This window comes from Leptodactylus fuscus, unplaced genomic scaffold, assembly GCF_031893055.1.
Source record: "Leptodactylus fuscus isolate aLepFus1 unplaced genomic scaffold, aLepFus1.hap2 HAP2_SCAFFOLD_182, whole genome shotgun sequence".
NCBI lineage: Eukaryota > Metazoa > Chordata > Amphibia > Anura > Leptodactylidae > Leptodactylus > Leptodactylus fuscus.
This window is the reverse complement of record NW_027440205.1, coordinates 58,759-83,125: the sequence shown is the minus strand read 5'-3', so window position 1 is coordinate 83,125 and position 24,367 is coordinate 58,759. Positions and strand designations below refer to the sequence as shown.

Here is a 24,367-nt window from a genome sequence, read left to right as displayed (position 1 = left end):
GCAGGGGCCACTATGGGACATAATACTGTGTGCAGGGGCCACTATGGGACATAATACTGTGTGCAGGGGCCACTATGGGACATAATACTGTGTGCAGGGGCCACTATGGGGGATAATACTGTGTGCAGGGGCCACTATGGGGGATAATACTGTGTGCAGGGGTCACTATGGGGGATAATACTGTGTGCAGGGGCCACTATGGGACATAATACTGTGTGCAGGGGCCACTATGGGACATAATACTGTGTGCAGGGGCCACTATGGGGGATAATACTGTGTGCAGGGGCCACTATGGGGGATAATACTGTGTGCAGGGGCCACTATGGGACATAATACTGTGTGCAGGGGCCACTATGGGACATAATACTGTGTGCAGGGGCCACTATGGGACATAATACTGTGTGCAGGGGCCACTATGGGACATAATACTGTGTGCAGGGGCCACTATGGGACATAATACTGTGTGCAGGGGCCACTATGGGACATAATACTGTGTGCAGGGGCCACTATGGGACATAATACTGTGTGCAGGGGCCACTATGGGGGATAATACTGTGTGCAGGGGCCACTATGGGGGATAATACTGTGTGCAGGGGTCACTATGGGACATAATACTGTGTGCAGGGGCCACTATGGGACATAATACTGTGTGCAGGGGCCACTATGGGACATAATACTGTGTGCAGGGGCCACTATGGGACATAATACTGTGTGCAGGGGCCACTATGGGACATAATACTGTGTGCAGGGGCCACTATGGGACATAATACTGTGTGCAGGGGCCACTATGGGACATAATACTGTGTGCAGGGGCCACTATGGGACATAATACTGTGTGCAGGGGCCACTATGGGACAATACTGTGTGCAGAGGCCATTATGGGGGATAATACTGTGTGCAGGGGCCACTATGGGACATAATACTGTGTGCAGGGGCCACTATGGGACTTAATACTGTGTGCAGGGGCCACTATGGGACATAATACTGTGTGCAGGGACCACTATGGGACATAATACTGTGTACAGGGGCCACTATGGGGTATAATACTGTGTGCAGGGGCCACTATGGGGGATAATACTGTGTGCAGGGGCCACTATGGGGGATAATACTGTGTGCAGGGGTCACTATGGGACATAATACTGTGTGCAGGGGCCACTATGGGACATAATACTGTGTGCAGGGGCCGCTATGGGGGATAATACTGTGTGCAGGGGCCACTATGGGACATAATACTGTGTGCAGGGGCCACTATGGGACATAATACTGTGTGCAGGGGCCACTATGGGACATAATACTGTGTGCAGGGGCACTATGGGACATAATACTGTGTGCAGGGGCCACTATGGGACATAATACTGTGTGCAGGGGCCACTATGGGACATAATACTGTGTGCAGGGGCCACTATGGGACATAATACTGTGTGCAGGGGCCACTATGGGACATAATACTGTGTGCAGGGGCCACTATGGGACATAATACTGTGTGCAGGGGCCACTATGGGACATAATACTGTGTGCAGGGGCCACTATGGGACATAATACTGTGTGCAGGGGCCACTATGGGACATAATACTGTGTGCAGGGGCCACTATGGGACATAATACTGTGTGCAGGGGCCACTATGGGGGATAATACTGTGTGCAGGGGCCACTATGGGGGATAATACTGTGTGCAGGGGTCACTATGGGACATAATACTGTGTGCAGGGGCCACTATGGGACATAATACTGTGTGCAGGGGCCACTATGGGGGATAATACTGTGTGCAGGGGCCACTATGGGGGATAATACTGTGTGCAGGGGCCACTATGGGGGATAATACTGTGTGCAGGGGCCACTATGGGACATAATACTGTGTGCAGGGGCCACTATGGGACATAATACTGTGTGCAGGGGCCACTATGGGACATAATACTGTGTGCAGGGGTCACTATGGGGGATAATACTGTGTGCAGGGGCCACTATGGGACATAATACTGTGTGCAGGGGCCACTATGGGGGATAATACTGTGTGCAGGGGCCACTATGGGACATAATACTGTGTGCAGGGGTCACTATGGGACATAATACTGTGTGCAGGGGCCACTATGGGGCATAATACTGTGTGCAGGGGCCACTATGGGGATAATACTGTGTGCAGGGGCCACTATGGGACATAATACTGTGTGCAGGGGCCACTATGGGGGATAATACTGTGTGCAGGGGCCACTATGGGACATAATACTGTGTGCAGGGGCCACTATGGGACATAATACTGTGTGCAGGGGCCACTATGGGACATAATACTGTGTGCAGGGGCCACTATGGGACATAATACTGTGTGCAGGGACCACTATGGGACATAATACTGTGTGCAGGGGCCACTATGGGAGATAATACTGTGTGCAGGGGCCACTATGGGGGATAATACTGTGTGCAGGGGTCACTATGGGACATAATACTGTGTGCGGGGGCCACTATGGGACATAATACTGTGTGCAGGGGCCACTATGGGGGATAATACTGTGTGCAGGGGCCACTATGGGGTATAATACTGTGTGCAGGGGTCACTATGGGACATAATACTGTGTGCAGGGGCCACTATGGGACATAATACTGTGTGCAGGGGCCACTATGGGACATAATACTGTGTGCAGGGGCCACTATGGGACATAATACTGTGTGCAGGGGCCACTATGGGACATAATACTGTGTGCAGGGGCCACTATGGGACATAATACTGTGTGCAGGGGCCACTATGGGACATAATACTGTGTGCAGGGGCCACTATGGGACATAATACTGTGTGCAGGGGCCACTATGGGGGATAATACTGTGTGCAGGGGCCACTATGGGGGATAATACTGTGTGCAGGGGTCACTATGGGACATAATACTGTGTGCAGGGGCCACTATGGGACATAATACTGTGTGCAGGGGCCACTATGGGGGATAATACTGTGTGCAGGGGCCACTATGGGGGATAATACTGTGTGCAGGGGCCACTATGGGACATAATACTGTGTGCAGGGGCCACTATGGGACATAATACTGTGTGCAGGGGCCACTATGGGACATAATACTGTGTGCAGGGGCCACTATGGGACATAATACTGTGTGCAGGGGCCACTATGGGACATAATACTGTGTGCAGGGGCCACTATGGGACATAATACTGTGTGCAGGGGCCACTATGGGACATAATACTGTGTGCAGGGGCCACTATGGGGGATAATACTGTGTGCAGGGGCCACTATGGGGGATAATACTGTGTGCAGAGGCCATTATGGGGGATAATACTGTGTGCAGGGGCCACTATGGGACATAATACTGTGTGCAGGGACCACTATGGGACATAATACTGTGTGCAGGGACCACTATGGGACATAATACTGTGTGCAGGGACCACTATGGGACATAATACTGTGTACAGGGGCCACTATGGGGTATAATACTGTGTGCAGGGGCCACTATGGGGGATAATACTGTGTGCAGGGGCCACTATGGGGGATAATACTGTGTGCAGGGGTCACTATGGGACATAATACTGTGTGCAGGGGCCACTATGGGACATAATACTGTGTGCAGGGGCCACTATGGGACATAATACTGTGTGCAGGGGCCACTATGGGACATAATACTGTGTGCAGGGGTCACTATGGGGGATAATACTGTGTGCAGGGGCCACTATGGGACATAATACTGTGTGCAGGGGTCACTATGGGACATAATACTGTGTGCAGGGGCCACTATGGGACATAATACTGTGTGCAGGGACCACTATGGAGGATAATACTGTGTGCAGGGGCCACTATGGGACATAATACTGTGTGCAGGGGCCACTATGGGGGATAATACTGTGTGCAGGGGCCACTATGGGACATAATACTGTGTGCAGGGGCCACTATGGGACATAATACTGTGTGCAGGGGCCACTATGGGACATAATACTGTGTGCAGGGGCCACTATGGGACATAATACTGTGTGCAGGGACCACTATGGGACATAATACTGTGTGCAGGGGCCACTATGGGACATAATACTGTGTGCAGGGGCCGCTATGGGACATAATACTGTGTGCAGGGGCCGCTATGGGACATAATACTGTGTGCAGGGGCCACTATGGGGGATAATACTGTGTGCAGGGGCCACTATGGGACATAATACTGTGTGCAGGGGCCACTATGGGACATAATACTGTGTGCAGGGGCCACTATGGGACATAATACTGTGTGCAGGGGCCACTATGGGACATAATACTGTGTGCAGGGGCCACTATGGGACATAATACTGTGTGCAGGGGCCACTATGGGACATAATACTGTGTGCAGGGGCCACTATGGGACATAATACTGTGTGCAGGGGCCACTATGGGGGATAATACTGTGTGCAGGGACCACTATGGGACATAATACTGTGTGCAGGGGCCACTATGGGACATTATACTGTGTGCAGGGCCACTATGGGACATAATACTGTGTGCAGGGGCCACTATGGGGATAATACTGTGTGCAGGGGCCACTATGGGTCATAATACTGTGTGCAGGGGCCACTATGGGACATTATACTGTGTGCAGGGGCCACTATGGGACATAATACTGTGTGCAGGGGCCACTATGGGGGATAATACTGTGTGCAGGGGCCACTATGGGACATAATACTGTGTGCAGGGGCCACTATGGGACATAATACTGTGTGCAGGGGCCACTATGGGACATAATACTGTGTGCAGGGGCCACTATGGGACATAATACTGTGTGCAGGGACCACTATGGGACATAATACTGTGTGCAGGGGCCACTATGGGAGATAATACTGTGTGCAGGGGCCACTATGGGGGATAATACTGTGTGCAGGGGTCACTATGGGACATAATACTGTGTGCGGGGGCCACTATGGGACATAATACTGTGTGCAGGGGCCACTATGGGGGATAATACTGTGTGCAGGGGCCACTATGGGGTATAATACTGTGTGCAGGGGTCACTATGGGACATAATACTGTGTGCAGGGGCCACTATGGGACATAATACTGTGTGCAGGGGCCACTATGGGACATAATACTGTGTGCAGGGGCCACTATGGGACATAATACTGTGTGCAGGGGCCACTGTGGGACATAATACTGTGTGCAGGGGCCACTATGGGACATAATACTGTGTGCAGGGGCCACTATGGGACATAATACTGTGTGCAGGGGCCACTATGGGGGATAATACTGTGTGCAGGGGCCACTATGGGACATAATACTGTGTGCAGGGGCCACTATGGACAAAATACTGTGTGCAGGGGACACTATGGGACATAATACTGTGTGCAGGGGCCACTATGGGGGATAATACTGTGTGCAGGGGCCACTATGGGACATAATACTGTGTGCAGGGGCCACTATGGGACATAATACTGTGTGCAGGGGCCACTATGGGACATAATACTGTGTGCAGGGGCCACTATGGGACAATACTGTGTGCAGAGGCCATTATGGGGGATAATACTGTGTGCAGGGGCCACTATGGGGGATAATACTGTGTGCAGGGGCCACTATGGGACATAATACTGTGTGCAGGGGCCACTATGGGGTAGAATACTGTGTGCAGGGGCCACTATGGGACATAATACTGTGTGCAGGGGCCACTATGGGACATAATACTGTGTGCAGGGGTCACTATGGGACATAATACTGTGTGCAGGGGCCACTATGGGACATAATACTGTGTGCAGGGGCCACTATGGGACATAATACTGTGTGCAGGGGCCACTATGGAGCGTAATACTGTGTGCAGGGGCCACTATGGGACATAATACTGTGTGCAGGGACCACTATGGGACATTATACTGTGTGCAGGGGCCACTATGGGACATAATACTGTGTGCAGGGTCCACTATGGGACATAATACTGTGTGCAGGGGCCACTATGGGACATAATACTGTGTGCAGGGGTCACTATGGGACATAATACTGTGTGCAGGGGCCACTATGGGGTATAATACTGTGTGCAGGGGTCACTATGGGACATAATACTGTGTGCAGTGGACACTATTGGGTATAATACTGTGTGCAGGGGCCACTATGGGACATAATACTGTGTGCAGGGGCCACTATGGGACATAATACTGTGTGCAGGGGCCACTATGGAGGATAATACTGTGTGCAGGGGCCACTATGGGACATAATACTGTGTGCAGGGGCCACTATGGGACATAATACTGTGTGCAGGGGCCACTATGGGGGATAATACTGTGTGCAGGGGCCACTATGGGACATAATACTGTGTGCAGGGGACACTATGGGACATAATACTGTGTGCAGGGGCCACTATGGGACATAATACTGTGTGCAGGGGCCACTATGGGACATAATGCTGTGTGCAGGGGCCACTATGGGACATAATACTGTGTGCAGGGGCCACTATGGGACATAATACTGTGTGCAGGGGCCACTATGGGGGATAATACTGTGTGCAGGGGCCACTATGGGACATAATACTGTGTGCAGGGGCCACTATGGGGAATAATACTGTGTGCAGGGGCCACTATGGGACATAATACTGTGTGCAGGGGCCACTATGGGACATAATACTGTGTGCAGGGGCCGCTATGGAGCGTAATACTGTGTGCAGGGGTCACTATGGGACATAATACTGTGTGCAGGGGTCACTATGGGACATAATACTGTGTGCAGGGGCCACTATGGGGGATAATACTGTGTGCAGGGGCCACTATGGAGCGTAATACTGTGTGCAGGGGCCACTATGGAGCGTAATACTGTGTGCAGGGGCCACTATGGGACGTAATACTGTGTGCAGGGGCCACTATGGGGGATAATACTGTGTGCAGGGGCCACTATGGGACATAATACTGTGTGCAGGGGTCACTATGGGGGATAATACTGTGTGCAGGGGCCACTATGGGACATAATACTGTGTGCAGGGGCCACTATGGGACATAATACTGTGTGCAGTGGCCACTATGGGACATAATACTGTGTGCAGGGGCCACTATGGGGTATAATACTGTGTGCAGGGGCCACTATGGGGTATAATACTGTGTGCAGGGGCCACTATGGGGGATAATACTGTGTGCAGGGGCCACTATGGGACATAATGCTGTGTGTAGGGGCCACTATAGGACATAATACTGTGTGCAGGGGCCACTATGGGACATAATACTGTGTGCAGGGGCCACTATGGGGTATAATACTGTGTGCAGGGGCCACTATGGGGTATAATACTGTGTGCAGGGGCCACTATGGAGCGTAATACTGTGTGCAGGGGACACTATGGGACATAATACTGTGTGCAGGGGCCACTATGGGACATAATACTGTGTGCAGGGGTCACTATGGGACATAATACTGTGTGCAGGGGCCACTATGGGACATAATACTGTGTGCAGGGGCCACTATGGGGGATAATACTGTGTGCAGGGGCCACTATGGGGGATAATACTGTGTGCAGGGGTCACTGTGGGACATAATACTGTGTGCAGGGGCCACTATGGGACATAATACTGTGTGCAGGGGCCACTATGGGACATAATACTGTGTGCAGGGGCCACTATGGGACATAATACTGTGTGCAGGGGCCACTATGGGACATAATACTGTGTGCAGGGGCCACTATGGGACATAATACTGTGTGCAGGGGCCACTATGGGACATAATACTGTGTGCAGGGGCCACTATGGGACATAATACTGTGTGCAGGGGCCACTATGGGACATAATACTGTGTGCAGGGGCCACTATGGGGGATAATACTGTGTGCAGGGGTCACTATGGGACATAATACTGTGTGCAGGGGCCACTATGGGGTATAATACTGTGTGCAGGGGCCACTATGGGGTATAATACTGTGTGCAGGGGCCACTATGGGGTATAATACTGTGTGCAGGGGCCACTATGGAGCGTAATACTGTGTGCAGGGGCCACTATGGGGGATAATACTGTGTGCAGGGGCCACTATGGGACATAATACTGTGTGCAGGGGCCACTATGGGACATAATACTGTGTGCAGGGGCCACTATGGGGGATAATACTGTGTGCAGGGGCCACTATGGGACATAATACTGTGTGCAGGGGCCACTATGGGGGATAATACTGTGTGCAGGGGCCACTATGGGACATAATACTGTGTGCAGGGGCCACTATGGGGGATAATACTGTGTGCAGGGGCCACTATGGGACATAATACTGTGTGCAGGGGTCACTATGGGACATAATACTGTGTGCAGGGGCCACTATGGGACATAATACTGTGTGCAGGGGCCACTATGGGACATAATACTGTGTGCAGGGGCCACTATGGAGGATAATACTGTGTGCAGGGGTCACTATGGGACATAATACTGTGTGCAGGGGCCACTATGGGGGATAATACTGTGTGCAGGGGCCACTATGGGGTATAATACTGTGTGCAGGGGCCACTATGGGGTATAATACTGTGTGCAGGGGCCACTATGGGACATAATACTGTGTGCAGGGGCCACTATGGAGGATAATACTGTGTGCAGGGGCCACTATGGGACATAATACTGTGTGCAGGGGCCACTATGGGGGATAATACTGTGTGCAGGGGTCACTATGGAGGATAATACTGTGTGCAGGGGCCACTATGGGACATAATACTGTGTGCAGGGGCCACTATGGGACATAATACTGTGTGCAGGGGCCACTATGGGGGATAATACTGTGTGCAGGGGTCACTATGGGACATAATACTGTGTGCAGAGGCCACTATGGGACATAATACTGTGTGCAGGGGCCACTATGGGACATAATACTGTGTGCAGGGGCCACTATGGGACATAATACTGTGTGCAGGGACCACTATGGGGGATAATACTGTGTGCAGGGGCCACTATGGGACATAATACTGTATGCAGGGGCCACTATGGGACATAATACTGTGTGCAGGGTCCACTATGGGGTATAATACTGTGTGCAGGGGCCACTATGGGACATAATACTGTGTGCAGGGGCCACTATGGGACATAATACTGTGTGCAGGGGTCACTATGGGACATAATACTGTGTGCAGGGGCCACTATGGGACATAATACTGTGTGCAGGGGCCACTATGGGACATAATACTGTGTGCAGGGGTCACTATGGGACATAATACTGTGTGCAGGGGCCACTATGGGACATAATACTGTGTGCAGGGGTCACTATGGGACATAATACTGTGTGCAGGGGCCACTATGGGACATAATACTGTGTGCAGGAGCCACTATGGGGGATAATACTGTGTGCAGGGGCCACTATGGGACATAATACTGTGTGCAGGGGCCACTATGGGACATAATACTGTGTGCAGGGGTCACTATGGGACATAATACTGTGTGCAGGGGCCACTATGGGACATAATACTGTGTGCAGGGGCCACTATGGGACATAATACTGTGTGCAGGGGTCACTATGGGACATAATACTGTGTGCAGGGGCCACTATGGGACAAAATACTGTGTGCAGGGGCCACTATGGGACATAATACTGTGAGCAGGGGCCACTATGGGACATAATACTGTGTGCAGGGGCCACTATGGGACAAAATACTGTGTGCAGGGGCCACTATGGGACATAATACTGTGTGCAGGGGCCACTATGGGGTATAATACTGTGTGCAGGGGCCACTATGGGGTATAATACTGTGTGCAGGGGCCACTATGGGGTATAATACTGTGTGCAGGGGCCACTATGGGGTATAATACTGTGTGCAGGGGCCACTATGGGACATAATACTGTGTGCAGGGGCCACTATGGGACGTAATACTGTGTGCAGGGGCCACTATGGAGCGTAATACTGTGTGCAGGGGCCACTATGGGGGATAATACTGTGTGCAGGGGCCACTATGGGACATAATACTGTGTGCAGGGGCCACTATGGGACATAATGCTGTGTGCAGGGGCCACTATGGGACATAATACTGTGTGCAGGGGCCACTATGGGGGATAATACTGTGTGCAGGGGCCACTATGGGACATAATACTGTGTGCAGGGGCCACTATGGGACATAATACTGTGTGCAGGGGCCACTATGGAGCGTAATACTGTGTGCAGGGGTCACTATGGGACATAATACTGTGTGCAGTGGCCACTATTGGGTATAATACTGTGTGCAGGGGCCACTATGGAGCGTAATACTGTGTGCAGGGGCCACTATGGGACATAATACTGTGTGCAGGGGCCACTATGGAACATAATGCTGTGTGCAGGGGCCACTATGGGGTATAATACTGTGTGCAGGGGCCACTATGGGACATAATACTGTGTGCAGGGGCCACTATGGGACATAATACTGTGTGCAGGGGCCACTATGGGGTATAATACTGTGTGCAGGGGCCACTATGGAGCGTAATACTGTGTGCAGGGGACACTATGGGACATAATACTGTGTGCAGGGGCCACTATGGGGGATAATACTGTGTGCAGGGGCCACTATGGGGGATAATACTGTGTGCAGGGGCCACTATGGGACATAATACTGTGTGCAGGGGCCACTATGGGACATAATACTGTGTGCAGGGGCCACTATGGGACATAATACTGTGTGCAGGGGCCACTATGGGACATAATACTGTGTGCAGGGGCCACTATGGGACATAATACTGTGTGCAGGGGCCACTATGGGACATAATACTGTGTGCAGGGGCCACTATGGGACATAATACTGTGTGCAGGGGCCACTATGGGACATAATACTGTGTGCAGGGGCCACTATGGGACATAATACTGTGTGCAGGGGCCACTATGGGGGATAATACTGTGTGCAGGGGTCACTATGGGACATAATACTGTGTGCAGGGGCCACTATGGGACATAATATTGTGTGCAGGGGCCACTATGGGGGATAATACTGTGTGCAGGGGCCACTATGGGACATAATACTGTGTGCAGGGGTCACTATGGGACATAATACTGTGTGCAGGGGCCACTATGGGGTATATTACTGTGTGCAGGGGCCACTATGGGGGATAATACTGTGTGCAGGGGCCACTATGGGACATAATACTGTGTGCAGGGGCCACTATGGGACATAATACTGTGTGCAGGGGTCACTATGGGACATAATACTGTGTGCAGGGGCCACTATGGGGTATATTACTGTGTGCAGGGGCCACTATGGGGGATAATACTGTGTGCAGGGGCCACTATGGGACATAATACTGTGTGCAGGGGCCACTATGGGACATAATACTGTGTGCAGGGGCCACTATGGGACATAATACTGTGTGCAGGGGCCACTATGGGACATAATACTGTGTGCAGGGGCCACTATGGGACATAATACTGTGTGCAGGGGCCACTATGGGACATAATACTGTGTGCAGGGGCCACTATGGGGTATAATACTGTGTGCAGGGGCCACTATGGGGGATAATACTGTGTGCAGGGGCCACTATGGGGTATAATACTGTGTGCAGGGGCCACTATGGGGGATAATACTGTGTGCAGGGGCCACTATGGGGGATAATACTGTGTGCAGGGGCCACTATGGGGGATAATACTGTGTGCAGGGGCCACTATGGGACATAATACTGTGTGCAGGGGCCACTATGGGGGATAATACTGTGTGCAGGGGCCACTATGGGACATAATACTGTGTGCGGGGGTCACTATGGGACATAATACTGTGTGCAGGGGCCACTATGGGACATAATACTGTGTGCAGGGGCCACTATGGGACATAATACTGTGTGCAGGGGACACTATGGGACATAATACTGTGTGCAGGGGCCACTATGGGACATAATACTGTGTGCAGGGGCCACTATGGGACATAATACTGTGTGCAGGGGCCACTATGGGGGATAATACTGTGTGCAGGGACCACTATGGGGGATAATACTGTGTGCAGGGGCCACAGCCGTTTTGGTTGATTTTTTGCTTGCAGACCTTATAGGGGTGATCGAGGACCTAGAATTAACCCTACAGTGGCCTTCGCTCTAGGTACTCCGCTCTCCCATGGGCCGGGGATGCAGCAGAGATTCTCCGTTGCGGTCCCCACTCTTGCTGACTTCTGGCCGCCATATGAGTGGTGCCGGTGATCGGTGGCTGTGCAGCGGTGATTCGAGCAGATGAAGCCGCACCGTTCCGGCACTGACTGACCCGCACACATGTGGCAGAATGTCTATATAAACCAAGGAGCTGAGCAGAGAATCTCCGGTGGATCCTCGCAGCAATGAAGGGGTGTGTAAGCCGTGTCCACTATGTGAGGGCTCTGCAAGGGGAAAATTAGGAAGTAGAACATCCCCATGACCCAATGACAGAACATCCCCGTGGCCCTGTAAGGGGGAGTTCACACGGAGTAACGTGCTGCGTGATGTGGCGCGTATACGCCGTGTGAGAGTTTGCGGGCCGTATACGCTGTCACTGATTTCAATGGGAGCCGGGATTGTAAACGCCATTTTATTTTGTGGCCGTGATTTTGCCGCAAAATAGCGCCGCATATACGATCCCGGCTCCCACTGAAATCAATGGGAGCGTATACGGCCCGCAAACTCTCACACGACGTATACGCGGCACGTTACTCCGTGTGAACTCTCCCTAACAGAGCATCCCCGTGGCCCTATGACAGAACACCCTTGTGGCCCTATAACAATCCCCGTGGCCCTATAAGAATCCCCGTGGCCCTATGACAGAACTTCTTACCTTTCCTTCACAGTATCATAGATAGTTGGCAGCAGAGAACAGCAGTAACCCCGACAAAACTGTAAATGGAGAGAGAACCAGAAACCCAACACCTGGCGGGAGACAAAGAACATCGGATGTAAATCTCTCCTGCTGATGTTTATTACATACATAGTAAGTGCTGAATACCGTCATACTGTGCACATATAATACCACCGAACTGGGAGCATTGAATGAGTATATGACTGGGTATAAGGGGAACAATGTCCTGACCTTGTGACTTTCAGGCTCCAGATCTCCCCATCACTACAGCTGGGAATGTGAGACCAATCATGTTATACACAATCATCTCAGCGATGTCATACAGAAATGTGACAGCGAACTAATTAGCATATGATCAGTTCTGCAGATTCCTCCTCTCATGTAACTACAGGGTGTCCCAAAAAACTGTATAGACATTTTAGCAGCTGATAACTTAATTCTTCTCTCCGGTGTAATGGGCTCAGTCTGTACAGTATGCCGTCACTCGGTGTAATGGTTCAGTCTGTACAGTATGCCGTCACTCGGTGTAATGGGCTCAGTCTGTACAGTATGCCGTCACTCGGTGTAATGGGCTCAGACTGTACAGTATGCCATCACTCGGTGTAATGGGCTCAGTCTGTACAGTATGCCGTCACTCGGTGTAATGGGCTCAGACTGTACAGTATGCCGTCACTCGGTGTAATGGGCTCAGTCTGTACAGTATGCCGTCACTCGGTGTAATGGTTCAGTCTGTACAGTATGCCGTCACTCAGTGTAATGGGCTCAGTCTGTACAGTATGCCGTCACTCGGTGTAATGGGCTCAGACTGTACAGTATGCCATCACTCGGTGTAATGGGTTCAGTCTGTACAGTATGCCGTCACTCGGTGTAACGGGCTCAGTCTGTACAGTATGCCATCACTCGGTGTAATGGGCTCAGTCTGTACAGTATGCCGTCACTCGGTGTAATGGGCTCAGTCTGTACAGTATGCCGTCACTCGGTGTAATGGGCTCAGTCTGTACAGTATGCCGTCACTCGGTGTAACGGGTTCAGTCTCTACAGTATGCCGTCGCTCGGTGTAATGGGCTCAGTCTGTACAGTATGCCGTCGCTCGGTGTAATGGGCTCAGTCTGTACAGTATGCCGTCACTCGGTGTAATGGGCTCAGTCTGTACAGTATGCCGTCACTCGGTGTAATGGGCTCAGTCTGTACAGTATGCCGTCACTCGGCGTAATGGGCTCAGTCTGTACAGTATGCCGTCACTCGGTGTAACGGGCTCAGTCTGTACAGTATGCCGTCACTCGGTGTAATGGTTCAGTCTGTACAGTATGCCGTCACTCGGTGTAATGGGCTCAGTCTGTACAGTATGCCGTCACTCGGTGTAACGGGCTCAGTCTGTACAGTATGCCGTCGCTCGGTGTAATGGACTCAGTCTGTACAGTATGCCGTCGCTCGGTGTAATGGGATCAGTCTGTACAGTATGCCGTCACTCGGTGTAATGGGTTCAGTCTGTACAGTATGCCGTCGCTCGGTGTAATGGGCTCAGTCTGTACAGTATGCCGTCACTCGGTGTAATGGGCTCAGTCTGTACAGTATGCCGTCACTTGGTGTAATGGGCTCAGTCTGTACAGTATGCCGTCACTCGGTGTAATGGGATCAGTCTGTACAGTATGCCGTCACTCGGTGTAATGGGCTCAGTCTGTACAGTATGCCGTCACTTGGTGTAATGGGCTCAGTCTGTACAGTATGCCGTCACTCGGTGTAATGGGATCAGTCTGTACAGTATGCCGTCACTCGGCGTAATGGGCTCAGTCTGTACAGTATGTCGTCACTCGGTGTAATGGTTCAGTCTGTACAGTATGCCGTCACTCGGTGTAATGGGCTCAGTCTGTACAGTATGCCGTCACTCGGTGTAATGGTTCAGTCTGTACAGTATGCCGTCACTCGGTGTAATGGCTCAGTCTGTACAGTATGCCGTCACTCGGTGTAATGGGCTCAGTCTGTACAGTATGCCGTCACTCGGTGTAACGGGCTCAGTCTGTACAGTATGCCGTCACTCGGTGTAATGGGCTCAGTCTGTACAGTATGCCGTCACTCGGTGTAACGGGCTCAGTCTGTACAGTATGCCGTCGCTCGGTGTAACGGGCTCAGTCTGTACAGTATGCCGTCGCTCGGTGTAACGGGCTCAGTCTGTACAGTATGCCGTCGCTCGGTGTAACGGGCTCAGTCTGTACAGTATGCCGTCGCTCGGTGTAATGGGCTCAGTCTGTACAGTATGCCGTCACTCGGTGTAATGGGCTCAGTCTGTACAGTATGCCGTCACTCGGTGTAATGGGATCAGTCTGTACATTATGCCGTCACTCGGTGTAACGGGCTCAGTCTGTACAGTATGCCGTCACTCGGTGTAATGGGCTCCGTCTGTACAGTATGCCGTCACTCGGTGTAATGGGCTCAGTCTGTACAGTATGCCGTCACTCGGTGTAATGGGCTCAGTCTGTACAGTATGCCGTCACTCGGTGTAATGGGCTCAGTCTGTACAGTATGCCGTCACTCGGTGTAATGGGATCAGTCTGTACAGTATGCCGTCACTCGGTGTAATGGGATCAGTCTGTACAGTATGCCGTCACTCGGTGTAACGGGCTCAGTCTGTACAGTATGCCGTCACTCGGTGTAATGGGCTCCGTCTGTACAGTATGCCGTCACTCGGTGTAATGGGCTCAGTCTGTACAGTATGCCGTCACTCGGTGTAACGGGCTCAGTCTGTACAGTATGCCGTCACTCGGTGTAATGGGCTCAGTCTGTACAGTATGCCGTCACTCGGTGTAATGGGCTCAGTCTGTACAGTATGCCGTCACTCGGTGTAACGGGCTCAGTCTGTACAGTATGCCGTCACTCGGTGTAATGGGCTCAGTCTGTACAGTATGCCGTCACTCGGTGTAACGGGCTCAGTCTGTACAGTATGCCGTCACTCGGTGTAATGGGCTCAGTCTGTACAGTATGCCGTCACTCGGTGTAACGGGCTCAGTCTGTACAGTATGCCGTCACTCGGTGTAATGGGCTCAGTCTGTACAGTATGCCGTCACTCGGTGTAATGGGATCAGTCTGTACAGTATGCCGTCACTCGGTGTAATGGGATCAGTCTGTACAGTATGCCGTCACTCGGTGTAACGGGCTCAGTCTGTACAGTATGCCGTCACTCGGTGTAACGGGCTCAGTCTGTACAGTATGCCGTCACTCGGTGTAATGGGCTCAGTCTGGAAGGAGAAGAAATCATTGAGTTATCAGCTGCTAAAATGTCTATACAGTTTTTTGAGACACCCTGTATATATACTGAGGAGGTGACAGGCAGAGTGCTGGGGTCCCACTATATCTCCCCCAGTTCTCTGACATATGTGAGGTCTGGGGGAAAACTGGAGTAGCCTCAGCACAGGGGCAGATCTGGAGTAGCCTCAGCACAGGGGCAGATCTGGAGTAGCCTCAGCACAGGGGCAGATCTGGAGTAGCCTCCGCACAGGGGCAGATCTGGAGTAGCCTCAGCACAGGGGCAGATCTGGAGGAGCCTCAGCACAGGGGCAGATCTGGAGTAGCCTCAGCACAGGGGCAGATCTGGAGGAGCCTCAGCACAGGGGCAGATCTGGAGGAGCCTCAGCACAGGGGCAGATCTGGAGTAGCCTCAGCACAGGGGCAGATCTGGAGGAGCCTCAGCACAGGGGCAGATCTAGAGGAGCCTCAGCACAGGGGCAGATCTGGAGTAGCCTCAGCACAGGGGCAGATCTGGAGGAGCCTCAGCACAGGGGCAGATCTGGAGGAGCCTCAGCACAGGGGCAGATCTGGAGTAGCCTCAGCACAGGGGCAGATCTGGAGGAGCCTCAGCACAGGGGCAGATCTAGAGGAGCCTCAGCACAGGGGCAGATCCCGGGCTCATTACTGACCCATAAAAGGCTGCAGCTCTTACATTGCAGGGCAGTTCCATGAGGTGAGAGGAGGCGCCGGGTCTGTCCTGTAACCCTGAGTCCAGTGACACTATATTGCTCCTGTCTTGTCCATGTGGCTGGTAATGAGGCACATGTATAGTTAGGTATTAGGTCTGTTAGTTAGTGGCTCAGACGAGCAGGGAATTATTTTATTTTGTTCATTTTGTGCCTGAAGTGAAGGTTTATTTACTTTCCTGTTTTTCTATATAAACCACTTTGCTGCATTTTGTGTCGCACCACTGCTGTTACCCAGCCACCTCCCCCTCCCCCACACTATATATGACTGATATTTTTATACAATGTGTGCCCTGAATACCGTCATACTGTGCACATATACAGTCCTATGAAAAAGTTAGTGCCCCCCTATTAATCGCTGTAAATATTTTGGTGTTTGCCATGTCAGTTTGATATATCTAATAACTGATGGACACAGTAATATTTCAGGATTGGAATGAGGTTTATTGTACTAACAGAAAATGCGCAATATGCATTACACTAAAATGTGACCGGTGCAGAAGTCTGGGCGCCCCCACAGAAGAGTGCCAGTAATATTTCGTAGCTCCTCCTTTTGCCTCTAGTCGCTTCCTGTTGCTGTTAATCAGTTCCTGGATGAAGGGATTTTGGACCATTTCTCTTTACAATTCTCATTCAGTTCAGTTTGATGGTGGCCGAGCATGGACAGCCCGCTCTCTAATGATCTGCAAACAAAGATTGTTCCACATAGTTGTTCAGGGGAAGGAGACACAAAGTTGTCTCAGAGATTTAACCTGTCAGTTTCCACTGTGAGGAACATAGTAAGGAAATGGAAGAGCACAGGGACAGTTCTTGTTAAGCCCAGAAGTGGCAGGCCAAGAAAAATATCAGAAAGGCAGAGAAGAAGAATGGTGAGAACAGTCAAGGACAATCCACAGACACCTCCAAAGAGCTGCAGCATCATCTTGCTGCAGATGGTGTCACTGTGCATCGGTAACTATACAGCGCACTTTGCACAAATAGAAGCTGTATGGGAGAGTGATGAGAAAGAAGCCGTTTCTGCACGTACGCCACAAATAGAGTTGCCTGAGGTATGAAAAAGCACATTTGGACAAGGCAGCTTCATTGTGGAAGAAGGTCCTGTGGACTGATGGAACAAAGATTGAGTTGTTTGGTTATACAAAAAGGCGTTATGCATGGCATCCAAAAAAACAGCATTCCAAGAAAAACACATGCTACCCACTGTAAGATTTGGTGGAGGTTCCATCATGCTTTGGGGCTGTGTGGCCAATGCCGGCACCGGGAATCTTGGTAAAGTTGAGAGTCGCATGGATTCCACTCAGTATCAGCAGATTCTTGAGAATAATGTTCAAGAATCAGTGTCGAAGTTGAAGTTACGCCGGGGATGGATATTTCAGCAAGACAATGATCCAAAACACTGCTCCAAATCCTCAGGCATTCATGCAGAGGAACAATTACAATGTTCTGGAATGGCCATCCCAGTCCCCAGACCTGAATATCATTGAACATCTGTGGGATGATCTGAAGCGGGCTGTCCATGCTCGGCCACCATCACACTGAACTGAACTTGAATTGTTTTGTAAAGAGGAATGGTCCAAAATCCCTTCATCCAGGATCCATGAACTGATTAACAGCAACAGGAAGCGACTAGAGGCAAAAGGAGGAGGAGCTACTAAATATTACTGGCACTGTTCTGTTGGGGCGCCCAGACTTCTGCACCGGTCACATTTTGGTGTAATGCATATTGCACATTCTCTGTTAGTACAATAAACCTCATTCCAATCCTGAAATATTACTGTGTCCATCAGTTATTAGAGAGATCAGACTGACATGGCAAACACCAGAATATTTACAACTATTAATAGGGGGGCACTAACTTATACACAGGACTGTAATATCACTAAACAACCACCAAGAACAATCCATACACTTATTCAAAATCTCACCACTTATGGTCACTTGTCCATCTTGCAGAGTCCGGTTCGTCTGTATCTGGACTGTGTATTCACCGCTTAACCCAACCTGGAAATTCTGAATGACTAATGACCCGTTCTGCCGACAGCTTGCACCCCAGATGTATTTATCGCCTGGTATGTCCTTCCCATTGACGTAGGTGAGGATCTGGTCTGTTGCGCTGGTGCTCAGTCCTCGATACCACGACGCAAAGAGGATTTTCCCATCAACGCCAATAACGCTAAGGGTGACCGTGTCTCCAGTCTTGGGCCTTGGGGGAATGACGTCAATACTGAGTTTACTGCTCACACTGGTACAGACCTGAAGAAGAACTACAAGAGACACAAATTCATGTGGAATATACTGGATACATACAGGACACATACGTGTCAGGATTTATTGATACAGTTGTAGGTATAGAGAAAATAAAACAAAACAGCAACAAAGGAAAATCCTGAGCCATCCAGCACTTACTAACCTGTAACACTAGCTAGCAGCTGGAGAGCTTCTTCCTTCCTACTCACAAACACCACAACACCCAGCAATCATGTGCTTTTATGTGTCGCTCACACAGACACCTCCTGGTTTCTCCTAAACAACACCCCTTCCTAGTCTCTACTAAATACCTGCCCCCTCTTAGTCTCTCATAAATACCCACCCTTTAATAGCCTCTCCCAATTCCCGCCTCCTCCTAGTCTCTCCTAAATACCCATCCCCTACTAGCCTCTCCTAATTCCCGCCCCCTCCTAGTCTCTCCTAAATACCTGCCCCCTCCTAGCCTCTCTTACTACCCGCCCCCTCCTAGCTTCTCTTAATACCCGCCCCCTCCTAGCCTCCCTTACTACCCGCCCCCTCCTAGCCTCTCTTACTACCCCGCCCCCTCCTAGCCTCTCTTAATACCCGCCCCCCTCCTAGCCTCTTAATACCTGCCCCCTCCTTGCCTCTCTTAATACCCGCCCCCTCCTAGCCTCTCTTAATACCCGCCCCCTCCTAGCCTCTCTTACTACCCGCCCCCTCCTAGCCTCTCTTACTACCCGCCCCCTCCTAGCCTCTCTTACTACCCGCCCCCTCCTAGCCTCTCTTACTACCCGCCCCCCTCCTAGCCTCTCTTACTACCCGGCCCCTCCTAGCCTCTCTTACTACCCGCCCCCTCCTAGCCTCTCTTAATACCCGCCCCCTCCTAGCCTCTCTTACTACCCGGCCCCTCCTAGCCTCTCTTACTACCCGCCCCCTCCTAGCCTCTCTTACTACCCACCCCCTCCTAGCCTCTCTTACTACCTGCCCCCTCCTAGCCTCTCTTAATACCTGCCCCCTCCTAGCCTCTCTTACTTCCCGCCCCCTCCTAGCCTCTCTTACTACCCGGCCCCTCCTAGCCTCTCTTACTACCCGGCCCCTCCTAGCCTCTCTTACTACCCGCCCCCCTCCTAGCCTCTCTTACTACCCGGCCCCTCCTAGCCTCTCTTACTACCTGCCCCCTCCTAGCCTCTCTTAATACCTGCCCCCTCCTAGCCTCTCTTACTTCCCGCCCCCTCCTAGCCTCTCTTACTACCCGGCCCCTCCTAGCCTCTCTTACTACCCGCCCCCTCCTAGCCTCTCTTACTACCCACCCCCTCCTAGCCTCTCTTACTACCCGCCCCCTCCTAGCCTCTCTTACTACCCGGCCCCTCCTAGCCTCTCTTACTACCCGCCCCCTCCTAGCCTCTCTTACTACCCACCCCCTCCTAGCCTCTCTTACTACCCACCCCCTCCTAGCCTCTCTTACTACCCGCCCCCTCCTAGTCTCTCATGAATTACTTAGCAGGTGAGGGCTTGTATCACATATGAAGGGAATTTGGGAGACCTCTACCTCCTCTCCAATCCTGCACAGGGGTCACAATATATACCGTACCGTGTATAAGGGAAGGCCCAGTATTTAGAGGGAGCTCCCCAGATGCCACCTCTCTGAGAAAACAACCCCGGTGTAACAGGCCAGAGTATACCCTCAGGCCAGACTATACCCGGGGTTAAAGTGGTCTAGGCTAGATTATACCCCGGTGTAACAGGCCAGAGTAACCCTGTACCAGATTAACCCCGGGTATTATTTGGCCTAGACCAGAATATACCTCGGGGTATAAACTAGCCTAGGCCAAACTATACCCCGGGGTGTAAAATAGCCTAGGCCAAACTGTAACAGGCCAGAGTATACCCTCAGGCCAGACTATAACCTGGGTTAAATTGGCCTAGGCTAGAATAGACCCTGGGTTTATTTTGGCCTAGGCCAATTGATATCCCGGTATAAATGAGATTAGGTCTCTTCCTACCTCTCAGGTCATATTATACCCACCTGTGATCACACCGGCCTAGGCTAGTTTATACCCCGGAGTATAGTTCGGCCTAGGCTAGTTTATACCCTGGAGTATAGTTAGGCCTAGGCTAGTTTATACCCCGGAGTATAGTTCAGCCTAGGCTAGTGTATACCCCGGAGTATAGTTCGGCCTAGGTTAGTTTTATACCCCGGAGTATAGTTAGGCCTAGGTTAGTTTATACCCCGGAGTATAGTTCGGCCTAGGCTAGTTTATACCCCGGAGTATAGTTCGGCCTAGGTTAGTTTATACCCCGGAGTATAGTTAGGCCTAGGTTAGTTTATACCCCGGAGTATAGTTCGGCCTAGGCTAGTTTATACCCCGGAGTATAGTTCGGGCCTAGGCTAGTTTATACCCCGGAGTATAGTTCGGCCTAGGCTAGTTTATACCCCGGAGTATAGTTCGGCCTAGGCTAGTTTATACCCCGGAGTATACTTTGGCCTAGGCTATTTTACACCCCGGGGTATAGTTTGGCCTAGGCTAGTTTATACCCCGGGGTACAGTTTGGCCTAGGCTAGTTTATACCCCGGAGTATAGTTTGGCCTAGGCTATTTTACACCCCGGGGTATAGTTTGGCCCTAGGCTATTTTACACCCCGGGGTATAGTTTGGCTTAGGTTATTTTACACCCCGGGGTATAGTTTGGCCTAGGCTATTTTACACCCCGGGTATAGTTTGGCCTAGGCTATTTTACACCCCGGTGGTATAGTTTGGCCTAGGTTATTTTACACCCCGGGGTACAGTTTGGCCTAGGTTATTTTACACCCCGGGATGACAGTTTGGCCTAGGCTATTTTACACCCCGGGGTACAGTTTGGCCTAGGTTATTTTACACCCCGGGGTACAGTTTGGCTTAGGTTATTTTACACCCGGGGTACAGTTTGGCCTAGGCTATTTTACACCCCGGGGTATAGTTTGGCCTAGGCTATTTTACACCCCGGGGGTATAGTTTGGCCTAGGCTATTTTACACCCCGGGGTATAGTTTGGCCTAGGTTATTTTACACCCCGGGGTACAGTTTGGCCTAGGTTATTTTACACCCAGGGGGTACAGTTTGGCCTAGGCTATTTTACACCCCGGGGTAATAGTTTGGCTCTAGGTTATTTTACACCCCGGGGTACAGTTTGGCCTAGGCTATTTTACACCCCGGGGTATAGTTTGGCCTAGGCTATTTACACCTCGGGGTATAGTTTTGGCCTAGGTTATTTTACACCCCGGGGTATAGTTTGGCCTAGGTTATTTTACACCCCGGGGTACAGTTTGGCCTAGGTTATTTTACACCCCGGGGTACAGTTTGGCTTAGGTTATTTTACACCCCGGGGTATAGTTTGGCCTAGGCTATTTTACACCCCGGGGTATAGTTTGGCCTAGGTTATTTTACACCCCGGGGTATATTCTGGCCTAGGTTATTTTACACCCCGGGGTATAGTTTGGCCTAGGCTATTTTACACCCCGGGGTACAGTTTGGCCTAGGTTATTTTACACCCCGGGGTATATTCTGGCCTAGGTTATTTTACACCCCCGGGGTACAGTTTGGCCTAGGCTATTTTACACCCCGGGGTACAGTTTGGCTTAGGTTATTTTACACCCCGGGGTATAGTTTGGCCTAGGTTATTTTACACCCCGGGGTACAGTTTGGCCTAGGTTATTTTACACCCCGGGGTATAGTTTGGCCTAGGCTATTTTACAACCCCGGGGTATAGTTTGGCTTAGGCTATTTTACACCCCGGGGGTACAGTTTGGCCTAGGCTATTTTACACCCCGGGGTACAGTTTGGCCTAGGCTATGTTACACCCCGGGGTATAGTTTGGCCTAGGCTATTTTACACCCCGGGGTACAGTTTGGCCTAGGTTATTTTACACCCCGGGGTATAGTTTGGCCTAGGCTATTTTACACCCCGGGGTATAGTTTGGCCTAGGCTATTTTACACCCCGGGGTATAGTTTGGCCTAGGCTATTTTACACCCCGGGGTATAGTTTGGCTTAGGCTATTTTACACCCCGGGGTATAGTTTGGCCTAGGTTATTTTACACCCCCGGGGTATAGTTTGGCCTAGGCTATTTTACACCCCGGGGTATAGTTTGGCCTAGGCTATTTTACACCCCGGGGTATAGTTTGGCCTAGGCTATGTTACACCCCGGGGTATAGTTTGGCCTAGGCTATTTTACAACCGTTGCCTTACACCCGGGGTACAGTTTGGCCTAGGCTATTTTACACCCCGGGGTATAGTTTGGCCTAGGCTATTTTACACCCCGGGGTATAGTTTGGCCTAGGTTATTTTACACCCCGGGGTATAGTTTGGCCTAGGCTATTTTACACCCCGGGGTATAGTTTGGCCTAGGCTATTTTACACCCCGGGGTATAGTTTTGGCCTAGGCTATGTTACACCCGGGGTATAGTTTGGCCTAGGCTATGTTACACCCCGGGGTATAGTTTGAGGCCTAGGCTATTTTACACCCCGGGGTATAGTTTGGCCTAGGCTATTTTACACCCCGGGGTTACAGTTTGGCCTAGGCTATTTTACACCCCGGGGTATAGTTTGGCCTAGGCTATTTTACACCCCGGGGTACAGTTTGGCCTAGGCTATTTTACACCCCGTTGTATAGTTTGGCCTAGGCTATTTTACACCCTGGGGTATAGTTTTGGCCTAGGCTATATTACACCCCGGGGTATAGTTTGGACTAGGCTATTTTACACCCCGGGGTACAGTTTGGCCTAGGTTATTTTACACCCCGGGGTATAGTTTGGCCTAGGCTATTTTACACCCCGGGGTATAGTTTGGCCTAGGTTATTTTACACCCCGGGGTATAGTTTGGACTAGGCTATTTTACACCCCGGGGTACAGTTTGGCCTAGGTTATTTTACACCCCGGGGTATAGTTTGGCCTAGGCTATTTTACACCCTGGGGTATAGTTTGGCCTAGGCTATTTTACACCCCGGGGTACAGTTTGGCCTAGGTTATTTTACACCCCGGGGTATAGTTTGGCCTAGGTTATTTTACACCCCGGGGTATAGTTTGGCCTAGGCTATTTTACACCCCGGGGTATAGTTTGTTTTAGGCTATATTACACCCCGGGGTATAGTTTGGACTAGGCTATTTTACACCCCGGGGTATAGTTTGGCCTAGGCTATTTTACACCCCGGGGTACAGTTTGGCCTAGGTTATTTTACACCCCGGGGTATAGTTTGGCCTAGGCTATTTTAACACCCCGGGGTACAGTTTGGCCTAGGCTATTTTACACCCCGGGGTATAGTTTGTTTTAGGCTATGTTACACCCCGGGGTATAGTTTGGCCTAGGTTATTTTACACCCCGGGGTATATTCTGGCCTAGGCTATTTTACACCCCGGGGTATAGTTTGGCCTAGGCTATTTTACACCCCGGGGTATAGTTTGGCCTAGGCTATTTTACACCCCCGGGGTATAGTTTTGGCCTAGGCTATTTTACACCCCGGGTATAGTTTGGCCTAGGCTATTTT

The 24,367-nt window shown here is 51.1% G+C and overlaps 1 protein-coding gene across 1 annotated transcript in view; it reads right to left on the bottom strand.

Moving 5' to 3' along the window:
- Nucleotides 1-24,367, bottom strand: part of LOC142187304 (cell adhesion molecule CEACAM16-like) — a 48,096-nt gene that overhangs the window by 7,366 nt on the left and 16,363 nt on the right. Inside the window, exons 3-4 of the mRNA XM_075261527.1 lie at nt 18,546-18,884; nt 12,632-12,723 (exon numbers count right to left, since the gene is read on the bottom strand). Coding sequence (XP_075117628.1) covers nt 12,647-12,723; nt 18,546-18,884 — 416 coding nt within the window. The 3' untranslated portion in view covers nt 12,632-12,646. The remainder of the gene's footprint in view (nt 1-12,631; nt 12,724-18,545; nt 18,885-24,367) is intronic.